This window comes from Lepidochelys olivacea (genome assembly GCF_965140295.1).
Source record: "Lepidochelys olivacea isolate rLepOli2 genome assembly, chromosome: 6".
Classification (NCBI taxonomy): domain Eukaryota; kingdom Metazoa; phylum Chordata; order Testudines; family Cheloniidae; genus Lepidochelys; species Lepidochelys olivacea.
Window position 1 is genome coordinate 11,952,813 of NC_140416.1, and position 15,641 is coordinate 11,968,453.

The 15,641-nt window shown below is 52.9% G+C and overlaps 1 protein-coding gene across 1 annotated transcript in view; it reads left to right on the plus strand.

Annotated features, from left to right (window-relative positions):
- The first annotated feature begins 7,403 nt into the window (after positions 1-7,403).
- MYRF (myelin regulatory factor) overlaps positions 7,404-15,641 on the plus strand; it is a 106,854-nt gene continuing 98,616 nt past the window's right edge. The window contains exon 1 of the mRNA XM_084632218.1: positions 7,404-7,792. Coding sequence (XP_084488344.1) covers positions 7,747-7,792 — 46 coding nt within the window. The 5' untranslated portion in view covers positions 7,404-7,746. The remainder of the gene's footprint in view (positions 7,793-15,641) is intronic.

The following is a 15,641-nucleotide window of genomic DNA, read 5'->3' on the forward strand; positions in this document are numbered from 1 at the left end:
CTTTCAGCTGGAAATAGACATGGGCATATCCATAGGCTGCTGTTATAGGCTGGTGTGCCCCACCTTGGTGAAGGTGACATCAACAGCCTTGTACCTGAAGGAATCCCCTTTAGCCACTCTACAGGGAATGAGGACCCTGCCCTGGTTTGGTGATGAGACAGCAAGAGGAAACAGGTCCGAGGGCTCTGAGGCTCTGGCTCTGTCGGAAAGGCCTGGCCGTTCCCTGGGATTTGTAGGGGGTGTTTAATTATTTTTTTGCTGTAATTCTGGACTTTGAGATTTAGTGCTGAAGGGAGCAGCACCCACACCTTGGGTGAGTAATCCCCCTCCCTCCTCCTGGCTTGCACTCAGAATCAATGTACCTGACATAGAGGGAGCAGTGTTTACGGACAGCAGGACCTAGAGGAAATGAGGAAGGGAGTTTGTGTGTGAGGGAGGGAGAAGGATGATGGAGGAAGACACAGCTTGCAAGAGAGAAAATGATGGAGGAAAGCAGCAGAAGGGAGAAAAAGAGCAAACAGCATACCATGAAGGGGACTCTGGAGAAAAGCAAAGAGAGGCACCGGCTGGGGTGACCCTAAGGTCTGATCCCATGATTAGACCCTCACAGGGTTTACTTTTTAGGTTACAGTGGTGGGTTAAAGCAGCGCTGCTTAATTTCACAAGGTTAAAAATCTCTCCAAGAGCTCATTTGTTAATTACACAATAACCCCTATGTAATGGCAAGTCCTGGCTTGTTCTGGAAGTGACTCTTCTCCCTCCTTTCCACAGCGGCTAAAACTGGGCTCATTCCTCACCCTCTTCAGGATCCTGTGCACGACACATCTCTTACCCTTAATCAGATCCAGAGAGAGTGAGCAGCAGCAGTTCCTCTTCAGGCCAGGGATCATGATAAGGCCTCTGGGCAATGCTGGAATTCACTCAAGTAGAAGAAGGTGAGCAAGGGAATGAGGGTTTTGCCTGTTTCAGGAAATGGGGAGAGAAGAGTGAATGTGGGTAAAAAACTGAGTGAGACTGAAGTTGGCACTCGACTGGGACTAAGTCTGAGGAATTAAAACTAGGTCCACTTTCTGGGTGAAGTTGGGAAGTCACTGCATCTATCCTTTGCCTCAGTACCCCAAGTGTAAATTGGGGGATAATACTTCCCTATCTTAAGGACAAACTCCATTAGTGACTGTGAGGTGCCCCTGATGCTGTGGTGATGAGGATCATATAATACACTGATAAACAGAACCTAGCAGGTGCTCAGATACCATGGCGATAAGCTCTGTACAAATACCTGGCAAGGTTGATACTATTGCCCAAAGTCACCAAATTATTCCATAAATTATTTCTAAGTCACTGGCCTGGTAGTTCTTATAACAACTCTGTAGAGCAGACACCAGAAACCAGCATGTGTTTATCCTGCATCTCCAGGGTACAGGCTGAATGTATGCTCAGAAGTTACTATGTAGGAGGACACTTAGCCAGTGGTTAATAGTTACTCTCTGTTACAGTTTAGGTAGTTAACAGGATACTCTCAAAGGGCCTTTCTTCATTCTTAAAATCTCCTCTCCTCTCTGTTTCTAGTCAGCAGGGTAGCGCACGACTGCTCTGTGGCACATGCCTGTGTACTGTGCTAGGGGTACAGGGCTCTGCACACTGTTATTGGAAATGTGTGCATGGGGCTGAGCCGTGCACACTGTCAGGCTGCAGCGTTTCTCGTGGGGACTGAGCCGTGCACACTGCTGGGCTGCAGCGTTTCTCGTGTAGGCTGAGCCGTGCACAGAGCTGGGCTGTAATGTTTCTCGTGGGGGCTGAGCAGTGCACACCCTCGGGCTGCAGCGTTTCTCGTGGGGACTGAGCCGTGCACACCCTCGGGCTGCAGCGTTTCTCGTGGGGACTGAGCCGTGCACACCCTCGGGCTGCAGCGTTTCTCGTGGGGACTGAGCCGTGCGCACCCTTGGGCTGCAGCGTTTCTCGTGGGGACTGAGCCGTGCGCACACTCGGGCTGCAGCGTTTCTCGTGGGGGCTGAGCCGTGCGCACACTCGGGCTGCAGCGTTTCTCGTGGGGGCTGAGCCGTGCGCACCCTCGGGCTGCAGCGTTTCTCGTGGGGGCTGAGCCGTGCGCACACTCGGGCTGCAGCGTTTCTCGTGTAGGCTGAGCCATGCACAGAGCTGGGCTGTAATGTTTCTCGTGGGGGCTGAGCAGTGCACACCCTCGGGCTGCAGCGTTTCTCGTGGGGACTGAGCCGTGCGCACACTCGGGCTGCAGCGTTTCTCGTGGGGACTGAGCCGTGCGCACACTCGGGCTGCAGCGTTTCTCGTGGGGGCTGAGCCGTGCGCACCCTCGGGCTGCAGCGTTTCTCGTGGGGGCTGAGCCGTGCGCACCCTCGGGCTGCAGCGTTTCTCGTGGGGGCTGAGCCGTGCGCACACTCGGGCTGCAGCGTTTCTCGTGGGGGCTGAGCCGTGCGCACACTCGGGCTGCAGCGTTTCTCGTGGGGACTGAGCCGTGCGCACACTCGGGCTGCAGCGTTTCTCGTGGGGACTGAGCCGTGCGCACCCTCGGGCTGCAGCGTTTCTCGTGGGGACTGAGCCGTGCGCACACTCGGGCTGCAGCGTTTCTCGTGGGGGCTGAGCCGTGCGCACACTCGGGCTGCAGCGTTTCTCGTGGGGACTGAGCCGTGCGCACACTCGGGCTGCAGCGTTTCTCGTGTAGGCTGAGCCATGCACAGAGCTGGGCTGTAATGTTTCTCGTGGGGGCTGAGCAGTGCACACCCTCGGGCTGCAGCGTTTCTCGTGGGGACTGAGCCGTGCAGACTGCCAGGATGTAGAGGTTCTTGTGGGGGCTGAGCAGTGCACAAAGCTGGGCTGTAGCGTTTCTCGTGAGGGCTGAGTGTGCACACCCTCGGGCTGTAGCGTTTCTCGTGGGGGCTACGCAGTGTATACCCTCTGATTGTAACATTTCTCATGGGGCTGAGCAGTGCACGCTGCCGGGCTGTAGCGTTTCTCGTGGGGGCGATGCAGTGCACAACGCCAGGATGTAGCGTTTCTTGTGGGGGCTGATCAGTGCACAATGCAGGGCTGTAGGGTTTCTCATCGTGGCTAGGATGGAGGCTCTTTATTTTCCATTTAAAACAAATTACACTGAGGCATTTGCATTTGGGGAAGTGTGGGGGTGAATCCCATTGAAAGAATTACACAGTCTGCAAACAGAAGGGTATAAAACCCAAGGTAGATCAATACTATTGCCAACCTGCCCTAAAATCTCTTCAGTATCTTCCGACAGTTTTAAACTGCTCCCTGACAGATTGTCACAACCGACAGGAGCTCGTTGTCCTTCCGGCTGGGGCTGTTTACAGGGTCTCTTCACTGCTTGACGGTCACTAGCAAAGTGACCCACAATAACCTTGATCTCCTGATGTAGCTTTGTCACACTTAGTTAACTGAAGCCAAGACTACAGACCCTCCTGCAAATTGTCTCCTGCCTCCCAGTTCTTCACAGGAGAGTCAGTGGGCTCCGGGGAGCTCCTGTAATTTCCCAAGCCCTGGCTGACCCCCACACTGGAATTGCAGCCAGCTAGCACGATCACCTAACATATTTTCTCCCAAATGTTCTCCCCTCTTTCCTGCCTGTTAGTCTCCTGGTCCTACATGGCAATCTATGTCGCTCCTTTCCTAGCATTCGCAGTGACGAGGGAAACTGAATTGCCCTCTTTGCCAAGTTTGGGGGTCTTGCAGGAAGACCTGTGGTCAGGAGGAAGAGCTGTGTGCGGGAGATTAAGCTAAAGATTTAATTAACTGAATTTTTGGTGCAAGGACTGTGCAGGATAGGAGTGAGGCTTGCGAGTGGTCAGTGCCCAGCATTGGCCTAGCTGTGCTTCCGTTGAAGTAAATCGTCTAATGAGCCACTGGTTTCAATGGGGGGCACAGTGGAGGCAATGTCCATTAACAGCATGTGGAGTTAATGGCCAATGCAGAGCTCTCTGGAAAATCCCACCCTAAATCTATGTCTGTCCTCTAGAGAGGGGACTTCTTTTAGGACAGGGGGTGGATCGTCAGCTGGTGGAAATCAGCATTGTCTCTTTGATTTCAGTGCAGCTACGCTGATTTCCATCAGCTGAGGATCTGGCCTAGAGTTTGGGTCCCTTGGCAGAGCGGTAAGGGAGGGAGTGAAGCCCAGATCTAGGTGAATAAGAATGTAACAATGGCCATACTGGGTCAGATCAATGGTGCATCTAACCCAGCATCCTGTCCTCGGACAGTGGCCAGTGCCAGGTGCTTTGGCGGGAATGAACAGAACAGGGCAATTATTGAGTGATCCATCCCCTATCGTCCACTCCCAGCTTCTGGCAGTCAGAGGCTAGGGACACCCAGAGCACGGGGTTGCATCCCTGACCATCTTGGCTAATAGCCACTGATGGACCTGTCCTCCATGAATTTATCTAATTCTTTTTTGAACCCTGTTGCAGTTTTGGGCTTCACAACATGCCCTGGGAATGAGCTCCATGGGCTGACTGTGCGTTCTGTGAAGAAGCACTTCCTTTTGTTTGTTTTAAACCTGCTGCCTGTTAATTTCATTGGGTGACCCCTGGTTCTTGTGTTATGAGAAGGAGTAAATAACACTTTCACTTTCTCCACACCCCTCATGGTTTTATAGCCCTCTCTCATCTCCCCCCTTAGTCGTCTCTTTTCCAAGCTGAACAGTCCCAGCCTTTCAATCTCTCCTCATGTGGAAGCTGTTCCAAACCCATCATCGTTTTTGTTGTCCTTCTCTGTAGCGTTCCCAACTCTAATATGTCTTTTTTGAGATGGGGCGACCAGATCTGCACGCAGTATTCCAGGTGTGGGTGCACCATGGATTTATATAGAGGCAATATGATATTTTCTGTCTTATTATCTATCCCTTTCCTAATGATTGCTAACCTTCTGTTCGCTTTTTTGACTGCTGCTGCACACTGAGCAGATGTTTTCAGAGACCTATCCACAATACAGACATCAAGGGGCAGATTTTCAAAAGCACAAGTCCTGCCCCATTGAATGACTGCCTTTCAACATCTCCGTTCTCTTCTCATCCGGGAGCCCCATAGTAAAGTGAAGTGCAGGATCTGAATGAACAGGGACCTGCAGGGCAGAAACGGGGTTCCACCGGCAGGACAGGGAGCTGGTGGGGGTAAAGTCCTCCTCAGCCCCCTTTTCCCCATGACACATTGTCCCAATGCTTAACACGATCATGGAAGTTTCTAAAAAACAAGAACAAATCAGCCAACCCACCCACAAACAGAAGAATAAGGGAGAGAAAAGTAACTGAAATAGCAGAGAAGCACGTGAGGCACTTGCTTCTGAAGGGCCAGATCCAGCCACCTGCACTCACACCGAGTAGCAACTTAGTCTGCACGCAGCTGTGCTACATGAGAAGTATGTAGCTACTCTTTGTGAGTAAGGGTGGCTGGATCTGGCCTTAAACTATCAAACAACAGCCCAAATCTCCAAGCAGAAACAGAGGGAAATAAATACATTTATTAGAATTGGTCCTGGCCAATCAAGAGCTTATTCTGTGTATCATGAGGTTCAGGGGTGTCTAATTCCAAGGCTCTGGTTCAAAGTCCATCACTGCATGTGGGGAACCCTTCATTACATCCAGATCCAGCTTTGGGGGAGTATTTGGAGCTGGGTTTTGATTCAGGCCTGTGGCTAACATCAGCCTCCGCAGAGAAACGTTTTGCTTCCTCCCCGGGTGCATGCAGCTTGTGTCTGTGGGCAGGGGGAGTATGTGTGTGGGGAGGGGGGATGGGATATAATGGAGAATAACAATTGTCTTAATGGAAAGAGAGAGAGAGAGGGGGAAAAGGCTGTTGAGCTCTTGCTTTCCAACCCCAAAAGAATAGACCTATTACTATCCCCAAACCTCAGCCCCCTCCCCGCTCCCCAGAGAAGAATTGGTCACTGCACAGCTGTGTGAGAGAGAAAAATATATTTATATATATAAGAGAATCTGCCCTTCTGAATTGGTTTGTGGGGATGGACAAAACCTCATTGTGTGCTTTATCTGCCCAGAAGATAATGGGCCCACAGTCTTCTGCTGGCAGGGGCTCTGCCTTTGGTTAACTGTGGTCAGATAACTGTAACTTCATTTAGCAACTGTAACTGCTATGTTTTTTTGAGGCATTATTATTGATTGTGGACACATCTGGGGAAGAAAACCCAAATTGCCCCCCCCCCCCCCCCCCGTGGAAAGAAAGAAAGATGACCAGTTTTAAGAATGAGGATTGGACCCATGGGCTTGTGAGGAGGTCTCAAACAGTTTGTTTTTGGCCTCTTGCTGTTACATTTCAGTTGTGATTGGCAAAAATAATGATCATGTTAATGAGGCTCTTGTCTGTAAAGGGGGCGTCTAGGAACGATTGTGTCTTTCTTTCTTTCTGGGTCTTCTTCCTAGGGCTGGGAGCTGAGTGCTCAGAACCTAAGTGGAGTGGCAGGACACTCACGCTTTCTCTCATGACACTGATGGTGATGGAGGGGTAAGTAGTTTGTGTGGAACACGCAGAGGGCATTTCTGAAAGTGAGAAATCGGTTAGTAGTGTCTCACCTCGGGAGGTGAAACTGGGCAATAAGGCCAAAGGTCTGACTGGGCTTTCTCAGATCTCTTTGTGAACTAGCTCATGTTCTCGTCCCAAAACACACGCTTTGGGGTTATTTTTCAGCAGGGCTGGCAGTCTAGCTCCTGTCAGCGAATCAATGCAGTCCAGACTCCCTCATACAGCCTACAGTGTGGGCAGGCTAGTGTTTGTGGGTGACTCTACAAAGCCCTGTGTTCAGTCCAAACCCCCAAACCCCAAACAACTCTACAGTAAGGAGACAGTGTGGGCAAGCTGGTGTTTGTGAATGACCTTACATTAACAAAGCACCGTGTGCAGCCCCTCCCCTACCACTGTTCCTGACCTTAACAAAGCAGTGGGCTTAGCTCAGCCCGACAAAGGGCAAGGCCAGTAACAAACCAGCGCTTGTGACTGACCTTATTAAAAAACAAACAAGTTTATGCAAGCCACCCTACAATAACAAACGGTGGGGGAGGGGTGTTGTTATCCAGAGTCCCTGGGGGTGTGCGGACCTCCCAGAGCTATCCTACAATAACAACAACCCTCCCTGGCGGGGAAGGGGGGAATGAGGGTCCCAGCCCCCGTGGGGGAGCAGGAATGACAGGCGCTGTGCAGGCTTAGGGGGCAGGAGCGTGGGGGGAGGAAGGTGAGCGCGGCTGCCCCCGGCAAGGCGGCGGGACAGTCCCAGGGCCATGGAGGGAGCGGCCCCCGGCTCCCCCGGCGGGGTGCTTGCATTGCCCGCGGCGGCCGGCAGAGGGGCCCGGCCGGGCCGGACCGGGCCGGGAGGCGGAGCGGCGGGGCCGGAGGGAGGAGCCGCGCGGCGGGCAGGGCGCCCGGAGCCAGCCGCCCAAGTTGAGTGTCAGGGCTGCTGCTGTTTCTCGGAGGCCGATGGGCAGCTGCCGGGGCCGGACGGGGCCGACACCCCCCGGGGGGAGCCGCGGCGGCTGCTGAGGGCTCCGCAGAGGGGCGCGCTCGGGGGCGCCGGAGCCGGGTCAGCCGGGGCGCGGGGAGCAGGCGGGAGAGCGGAGCGGGGCACCCGGAGCGCTCAGGGGCCGGTCCCCGCCGGCGCTGCGCGGCCCGAGCCCCCGGGCGTCCCCGCTGCGTGCCCGGGGGGATGCCCCCCTGCGGGCTCGGCCACTAGCCCGGCAGCCCGGTGCATGGCCCAGCTATGGAGGTGGTGGATGAGACGGAGGCTCTGCAGCGCTTCTTCGAAGGTGAGAGACCGCGGTGGGCAGCCCGGGACCCGCGGCCAGAGCGGGGCGCAGACACCCCCCCCCCGCATCCCCACTGATCCCACACGTCTGCCCAGGCACCCGAGAACACGACCCACCTCGAGCAGGGACCTGGGTGCAGGCCACCGTCCCCCCCACCCCCCGCCTGTACCCTCAAGCAGGGACCTGGGCACAGAAGTTGGTCGGCGAGACCGGCGCCCATCCCCAGCCCTCGCACCCCTAGCGGGGAGCTGAGCCTTGGTGGCCACCCTCGTGACTGGGCACCTGCCTCACCGCAGAGGGAGGAAGTTGAACACAAGCCCCCCACACCCAGACTGGGGTTTAGGCATGGGCTCTGCCCGTCGCCCCGTGAGCACAGCTCACCACGGGGACAAGGCCATCAAGCTGCCGCCTCCTTACCGCTGAACAGGGCCATGCCAGTCCCAGCACTGCCAAGTCAGGGACACGGGCTCCCAGCAGACACATGCCACCACCGTAGTCTTCACTGTCACACGGAGCCCAGCACCAGGCCAGCCTCTACAGTCACCTCCAGACCAAAGGCCTCCAGACTAGTCCCCTGAGCCATGGATGTCAGGCTCCTTGACTGAGGACCTCAGCACATCTCCATCACCCCATGGCTTGCAGTATAGATCCCCCTGCTCCCAGACCAAGGACATCAGCACAGGTTCCCTCCCCTGCTCCCTCTGTCCCCTTGGAAAGGGACTCCTTACAGAACTCTTCCTGCTTTGCTGCAACTGTCCCTCTGATTGATAATACCTACAATAATATTCTGGGCTGGGGCCTAAATCACCATTTTAATTAGCTTCCGTAGGCTGGCGCTGCACAATCAGAGACACAGATTCCCCGCAATCCACAGAAGACCTTGGCTCCTATTCTCCTTTTAACGCCAATGTGAATCAGGAGTGACTCCGTTGAGGCCAGAGGAGCTATGGTGGTGTAATGTTGGTACAAGAGGAGAATCAGGCCCCTTTTGCTGGGTTCTGGACAAAGATGAAGGGTAGAACGTGACCATTTAGTAATAACTGAATAGTGAGTAAAGTTAAACTGTTGCATTAAGAATCACTCAGTTGAATGAAGGTTATGGAGCGGTTGGGGCCCTGCCACCATTTCTGACCTTTGTTTTAATTCATCTTTCCTCTCACTGTTTCTCCTCACTGCCTTGTCTTTGTGCACCTCTCTTTGCTCTGTCTCTCTGCATTTCATTTTTTGTCAGTTCTTGTTCTCTCTCCTCTTTCCCTCTTTCTCTTTCCCTTCGTTAGTTGTCCCGAGTCTCCCCAAGAGCCCCCTTCCTGTGCTCTCTGCTAACTTGCTTTCCTAGGGGAAGGACGGCAGCAGTGGGAAACTGACTAACGTTTCAGGTGTGCATGTGCAGAATATCTGCACTTTGCATTCAGCTCATTGCACAAAGAGCCTGTGGCAAAGGGAAAATATGGAGGATCATCTTAGCCAGTTTCTCTTTTTATAGCAGGTCCTGGGAGCTTTTGTTGCTGGTGACGATATAATCGCCAATTGACTTGAGGGCTGGATTAATCGATTGATCAAGCCCAGAGTTTGGCCCCTCTCCTGCTGGTATTTTTGTTGAGATTCACTCGCTCTGTGTTTGGGGAGTGCAGCTTGCTGATACTGTATTCACGGAGAACAAGGGGATGGGGATTGTATGAGGAAATGATGATGAGCTTGTTTGCCATGGAAGCTGCCCAGATCGTAGGGAAATGAATACATGGTCAATGGAAGGTGCTTTATCTAATGGTTTGGACTATGGCTGCTTCTCTTTCTGTTCCTTCTCCTGTTCTGGTTTCTGTGAAATCTTTCCCTTTGTTGTCTTTATAGCTCCTCTCTCTCTTTTCCTCAAAAGGAAAAGATTCTCTTGCTTTTCTAGTCATGATCCTGAGTCCCATGTGGAACAGGATTAACCAGGCAGGAAGCCTTGCTTTAGAGGCTCTTACATGCACCAAACTGTGTCCTAGTCAGCCTTTGTTTTCAGTTGGGGTCCAGTTGGACATAGTTCCTGGTGGCCCCACTCCCAGTCCAGCCGCATCCTCAACCCGCTGAACACCAGTCTCCTAGCTTCTAAGCTCCATCACCCCCCACCCTTGGCTGTCCCACTCGTGCTGTGCTGTGTGATATTTAGAAGTAGTGAACTTTGGTTGCCTTTCTCTCATTGTCACTTTCAGGGGGGTGTTTTATATTTCACAGGGTTTCGAGAGCCATCTGATTGATTTATTTTTGGTGAACCCTAAAAATCTCTTGCCCCTGCCTTCCCCTGTGAAAATGGAAAGTGAAGAAAACCGGGGCTGCGGGACACTTCTTTCACATCTGCAAGTTGCTCAATTGTGTAACTTTTTTATTTTAGCTCTTAGTTTGCACTGCAGCCTGCAGCATGGCAGTTTGTTTCCCATGGGCAGCTCATCCTGTTCTGTTGTGTTAATCCATGTCTGTTACACTGTGGTAGGTGAGGATGAGAGGGGAATGGAGGAGTAAGCTTTAGCACAAAGGATCACCGCCCATGGAAAGAGGTGATGAGGAGATCCTTTTCTCTCTCTCTCATACATGCCAGCTATCCAGGGTGTTCTGAAGGAGTGAACGGTGAAACTGATCATCAGCTATTAGGATTTAAAGGTTGGTGCCTATCTTGCTAGACTTCCAGCAAGGAGTCAGATTTAACTTGGGATCTCAGTGTCCTGAGAGATCAGTGATCTCCAGACGGGTAGTATACAGGTGAACAAACATACCTTGTTTCTTCTCGGCATGCTAGACGTGTATTCATTTACAAGGATAAACTCTGTTTGTAGGACTGATTCATATCCACACAATTAACTTCTTTAAACTGAGTATCCCTGTTGCTTCCCATGGAAAGCTGCACGTTTGAATCAAGACTTCCCCTCATAGAGTGAATTCCTTTTTCTTTCTCCATAGCACCCTCTGAGTAAGTGGAGATTTCACAGTAACAGGAATTTCTTTCTGCACATTGCAACATGCTGAAATAATTCGAGGAGTCCATTCTACTTCACTATAAACTGAGTCTCACCAGATCCGAGTCTGCTGTTAGCACTTCCACCATATTTATGAATAATCTTTTAGCACTTGATATTTTCGAAGTGCTGTACAAGGGTTAACTAATTAATCCTTGCAACCTTTTGGGAAGCAGGTAGGATTAAAACCCATGAGATCCTAACCCCTAGCCTCATATTCAGTCTGCTCGACATAGAATCATAGAACTGGAAGGGACCTCGGGAGGTCAGCTAGTCCAGTTCCCTGCACATTGCTGCCTCTGATATTTACACATCTAGTCATAGCAAAATCCTTCTGTAGAGAACTGTTGAAATCTTCTATGGGGAAAGGGTTATTTTTCCATGTTTAAACTGGTGTTGATACGGCATTCGGAATAGAAGCTTTTCCTGGGATCACAGCATCATCATTAAGTTTGCATTTTGCCTAAGCAGCCATTCCCTTGTGTGTGAACATCCCTTAGATCCCCGGCTTTGGGCCCAGCTGGTGAGGTGTGAGCTTGATTCTGGTTCCCCTTGGGTCTGAAAATCTAAGGAGCTGGGACTTTATTTCAAAGACATTTCCTGGTTTCAGTCAGACTGGAGTTACCCATCTCTCTCCCATAGGAGTTTGCTGCTTTGGCACGGAGCTTGGAGGTATGGGAAGACAAAGGAGATAAAGAGAGAATGGAAATGTTTGGGACGTTGCTCTGAGATTTGGGAGGTATGAGGAGATTTTGGATTGAATGAGGCTTTGAAGGCACCTAGAGGAGGTTTGGGTGCAGGCTTTGCTGATGAAAGGAAGATGCTGGGGTTGGTAGTGTATGCTCTGAGGGTTCTCTGGACAGGCGTTTCCCTATCCTTAGTCCAAAAGAACCTAGCTGTTTGGGTCTGACTGTTCCTTAGTTTTTGCTACAGCCCATCACATTACCACCCAGCAGAGTTGCCTGCAGCAGAGGAAATGGAAAGCCTCGCGGCAGAGAGTGGGATGGTGGAGGCTCTGGCGGGGAAGGTAAAGGAATTAAGTTTGGTCTCTGCACAGTGTTCAGTGTTTACCTAGAGCGTTTGTATTTTGTATCAAAGGGAAGGTGGGGAGTATAAAAAGCCTGACCCTTGGCTGGCATCCTGCTAGAAACTCTACCTTCTTCCCTGCCTAACACTCACACGAGGGAACCAGTTACGAAAGAGCTCAGCTATTCGGGATCCCTCTCTCTCTCGCCTAATTTACGAGATAAGAGGTAGTTAAAGAATGTACATCGGGAAAGATGTGCCGAGCAGCTTTAAAAGGAAGAACAAGCAGGACTGGGGGTGGATAGCGTCTTGGCAGCTGTCTGAGGGTTGGCCTGTTAAATCTTTTTGTAGGGTGTTAGTGGGTAAAGTTCCTCTGTGTGTAGCAAGCCTGTGTGTGTGTGTGTGTGTACACAGACTGATTGTGTTTGCTTGCATGCTCACGAGGGCTGCCCTAGCCCTGCTGTTGAATTGTTAGTCATTGCCTGAAGGGTCACAGGAATCTCTTAGCTGTGAGTGTGAATGAGTGAGTGTGTATCGTTGTTTATCAACCAGGGAGCGAGTGGATGTTTAGTCAGTGTGTGTGTATTAATGGGACTGAGACAGTGCCCTTCTCTGGTGCCTTCCATCCTGGATCTCAGCTGGCTTTCCAGACATCATTAAAGAACACAGCCCCTCTGCAAGGCAGCTCAGGACTGTCATCCTTGTTTTACAGATGGGGAAACTGAGGCAGAGAGCGTTGAGGTGACTTGCCCAAGGTCAGATGAGGGAAGAGCAGGCAATTGAACCTGGAACTACTGACTCCCATTCTCATCCCTTGGTCTAACCACTCCCTATCCTTTTGTTGGCATGTTGGCATGTCTGCACTATAGCTAATACAGCCGCACAGCTACACCACTGCAGCCATGCTGCTGGAGAGCCATAGTGTAGATGCTTCCCACAGTGACGGAGGGTTTTTTCTGTCACCGTAGATAATCCACCTCTCTGGGTGGCAGTAGCTAGGTCAGCGTGGCCATGTCTACACCGGAGTTAGGCCGGCATAGCTGCGGTGCACAGGGGTGTGAATTTTTCACACCTCCTGAGTGCTGTGTCTGTGTCACCCTAATGTTTCCATGTAGACTGGGTAATGCAGTGGAACAATAAGCAGTCACACAAGGGGTGAGCAAAAATCAGTTGGTCTTTGAAGAAAGATGGAGCAGAATTCCACCCCACCACTGGGTCCCCGGCTGGGGCAAAGCATCCCCACTCAAGTGATTGGAGCTTGGCTGATTTCTGTCTGCTGAGGATCTGGCTCATTGTTAGTGAGCCTATAGGGAGGCCTCTCAAGACAGGCGGTAGTTTCAGGTTCCTGCCCCACCAGGGTGTTGTGAGGGTGTGACTGAGGGGTCCCAAAGGAGCCAGAGAGAAGCTGATTTGAGGACTACAGGGGTGTGAGGGGGCTTATGATGGGACCCAGATGGACAGTTTGGGGGTCTCCTGTGACAGAACTCGCACAAATGGGTTATCATAGTGGGAGCAAAGGGACTTCAGGCCTGGGGCCTCCAGGGTGGAAGCTGGAGGCTGCATGCCTAGACACCAGGCAGGGATGCTGTGTAGGAGGCAGAGGCAATACTGCTGAAGTGTCGTGAACATGGATATAGGCTGAATCCGTGACCCTGTACGTCTGACGCCACAGCCTCAGAGTGCCCCGGCTCTGAAATCCTCCCCACCGCCCTGTGCAAAGGAAAGGTGGCTGTGGGAATGGGAGTGGTGATGCAGAATTTTCCATGGAGAGGGGTGGGGTGGTGCTTGGAGGTGAGACCAGAGCAGGGAGAGGACTGCAGGGAGCTTGCATCTCTGCCGCACCTCTCATCCAGCTGGCTCCCAAAGGACTTTAGTATATTTAGTAGGGGTCATTTCCCACATCACTGAAATGCAGCCACCTCTGGGGTGGAATGTGGCAGCTTTTAGCTCACACAGCAACGTTTCATATGAGTTTGGGACAGGAACTGACCATGATGCTGTATCTAATTAAGAATGTAGGGAGCATTTTGTTGGCGGAACATAATTATTTGAATTGAAATTTGCCCAGAAAACAGGATTAATACCCCTCCTCTTGTGAGGGTCTCTCATGACCATAAGAGATCAGAGCCTCAGTTTGATGTCTCGTTTGGAAGATGGCCCCTCCAGCAGACCAGGATCTCGTAGGGCTATGCTGTGGGGCTGGGTCATTCCTGACTCAGAGGGAAGAGCCCCATATACTGAACACCAGCAGGTGCTCTGCATTTATCCAGGAACAGGGCTTCACAAACGCTCCTCAGCCCTGGTTACTGGGCTTGCCAGCTCAGCTGCGCTGCTGTCCAGGCCTCAGGGCTTGCTGGCTCAGCCATGCCGCTGCCCCTCAGCCTTTGCCACTGGCTTCCTCTGAGTACTCCCCGCTGCTGCCATTTCTGAGGAGAGCTTTCCCTGGGGAATCACACCTCAGCCAGTTGGGGTGCAGACACTGAGTGGGGAACCGCAGGGTGCTCTGGCCTGTGCGTGACTGCCGAAAGCCCCTCGCCGCCCCCCAGGAGAGCTGGTGGGTCACCCGCTCCGAATGCAGGACACATCTGCTCCGGGGCTGGTGTCCAGCTCAGCCATGCTTGCGTGGAGGAGGATGGGGGACAGTGGCCCCGCAGGGTGGCTGTCTCGCTAGGGGCTGTTTGTTGCGGGCAGGAAGCTAAGAGGCTTTGTGTGGAGAATTTCGCTGAGCAGAGTTAGCCTGTGACAGAACAGCCCTGGGGAAGCTGGTACAGCACAAACACATGACCAGCCCTTTCGGTAATCCCCCCGCAGACCCAAATCCTGGAGGGTGCCTGTTAGAGTGAGGCGCTGCGCAGAGGTGGCAGCCTCCCGGCCTTCTTGGCCCCCCACCCCTCGCAGAGAGAATAGAAAACCCAGCCGGCAGCAGTGCTGGGGTCCACACAAGCCGAGTGAGACAGCGGGATGACCGAGGAGGAGAGCGGGGACGCTGGAGCGTGACATCCGTTGTCACCCGCACTCAGGATGCGCTGGATCCGAGCAGGTAGCTTCCTACGGCCCTTCCACTGTGCAGTTTTCCTCTCTGTCTGCCTGTCTGTTCTCCTCTCTCTTGCCATCTGACTTCCCCTGCCCACCTGTCTGCTTTGGATCTACATGTCGGTCCCAGAGGAGAGCGGGCAATTTGAGGCCACTGGTGAGCATAGCCCCCTTTCCAGGCCCCCTGCAGGGGAGAGGGAGGAACCCAGCACCCACTGAATGCCAGCCTTGGTCCCAGGCACAGAGGGAGATAGCAGCTGTGGCCTGTCTTGGGAGGATGGAAGGAGAAGGCTCCCAGGAACCATGGCCACATCCTGCTACCAGGTGTGAGCCCAACACAGAACAACCTGCTCCCCCATCCAGGGTCTCACAGTTCTGGCAGTGCTTCCCCAGGTGCAGCCCACTGCCCCTCACCTGTGCCATATGGGCTCCTCTTTCCCTGGGGCTGAGAACATGGGGGAGGGGAGAAGGGAAGAGGAAGTGAGAGAAGGGCAGAGCTGTTGGTGAGGATGTACGAGGGCTGGGAGTAGATCCTGGAGGGGCTTAGGGTTGATGAGGAGCTCGGGGTTATTCTGGGTGCTGCGATTCAGAAAGAGCAACATATGCTAATGCCCACAGAGGTTCCCTCTGGAGTTCGGGTGACCAGGGTCTGAGACATTCTTTGCCGCAAGTTCTTCCCGATGTGGGCTTCTGTTCTGGCCCAGGTGGCTGGGAGTGCTGGCTGGAGAAGGCCCCGGCTGGTGGCCAGTGGGAGTTGGCAGCTGGAGGTGGTGGCTGCCAGTGGCACAAATGGAGTCCTG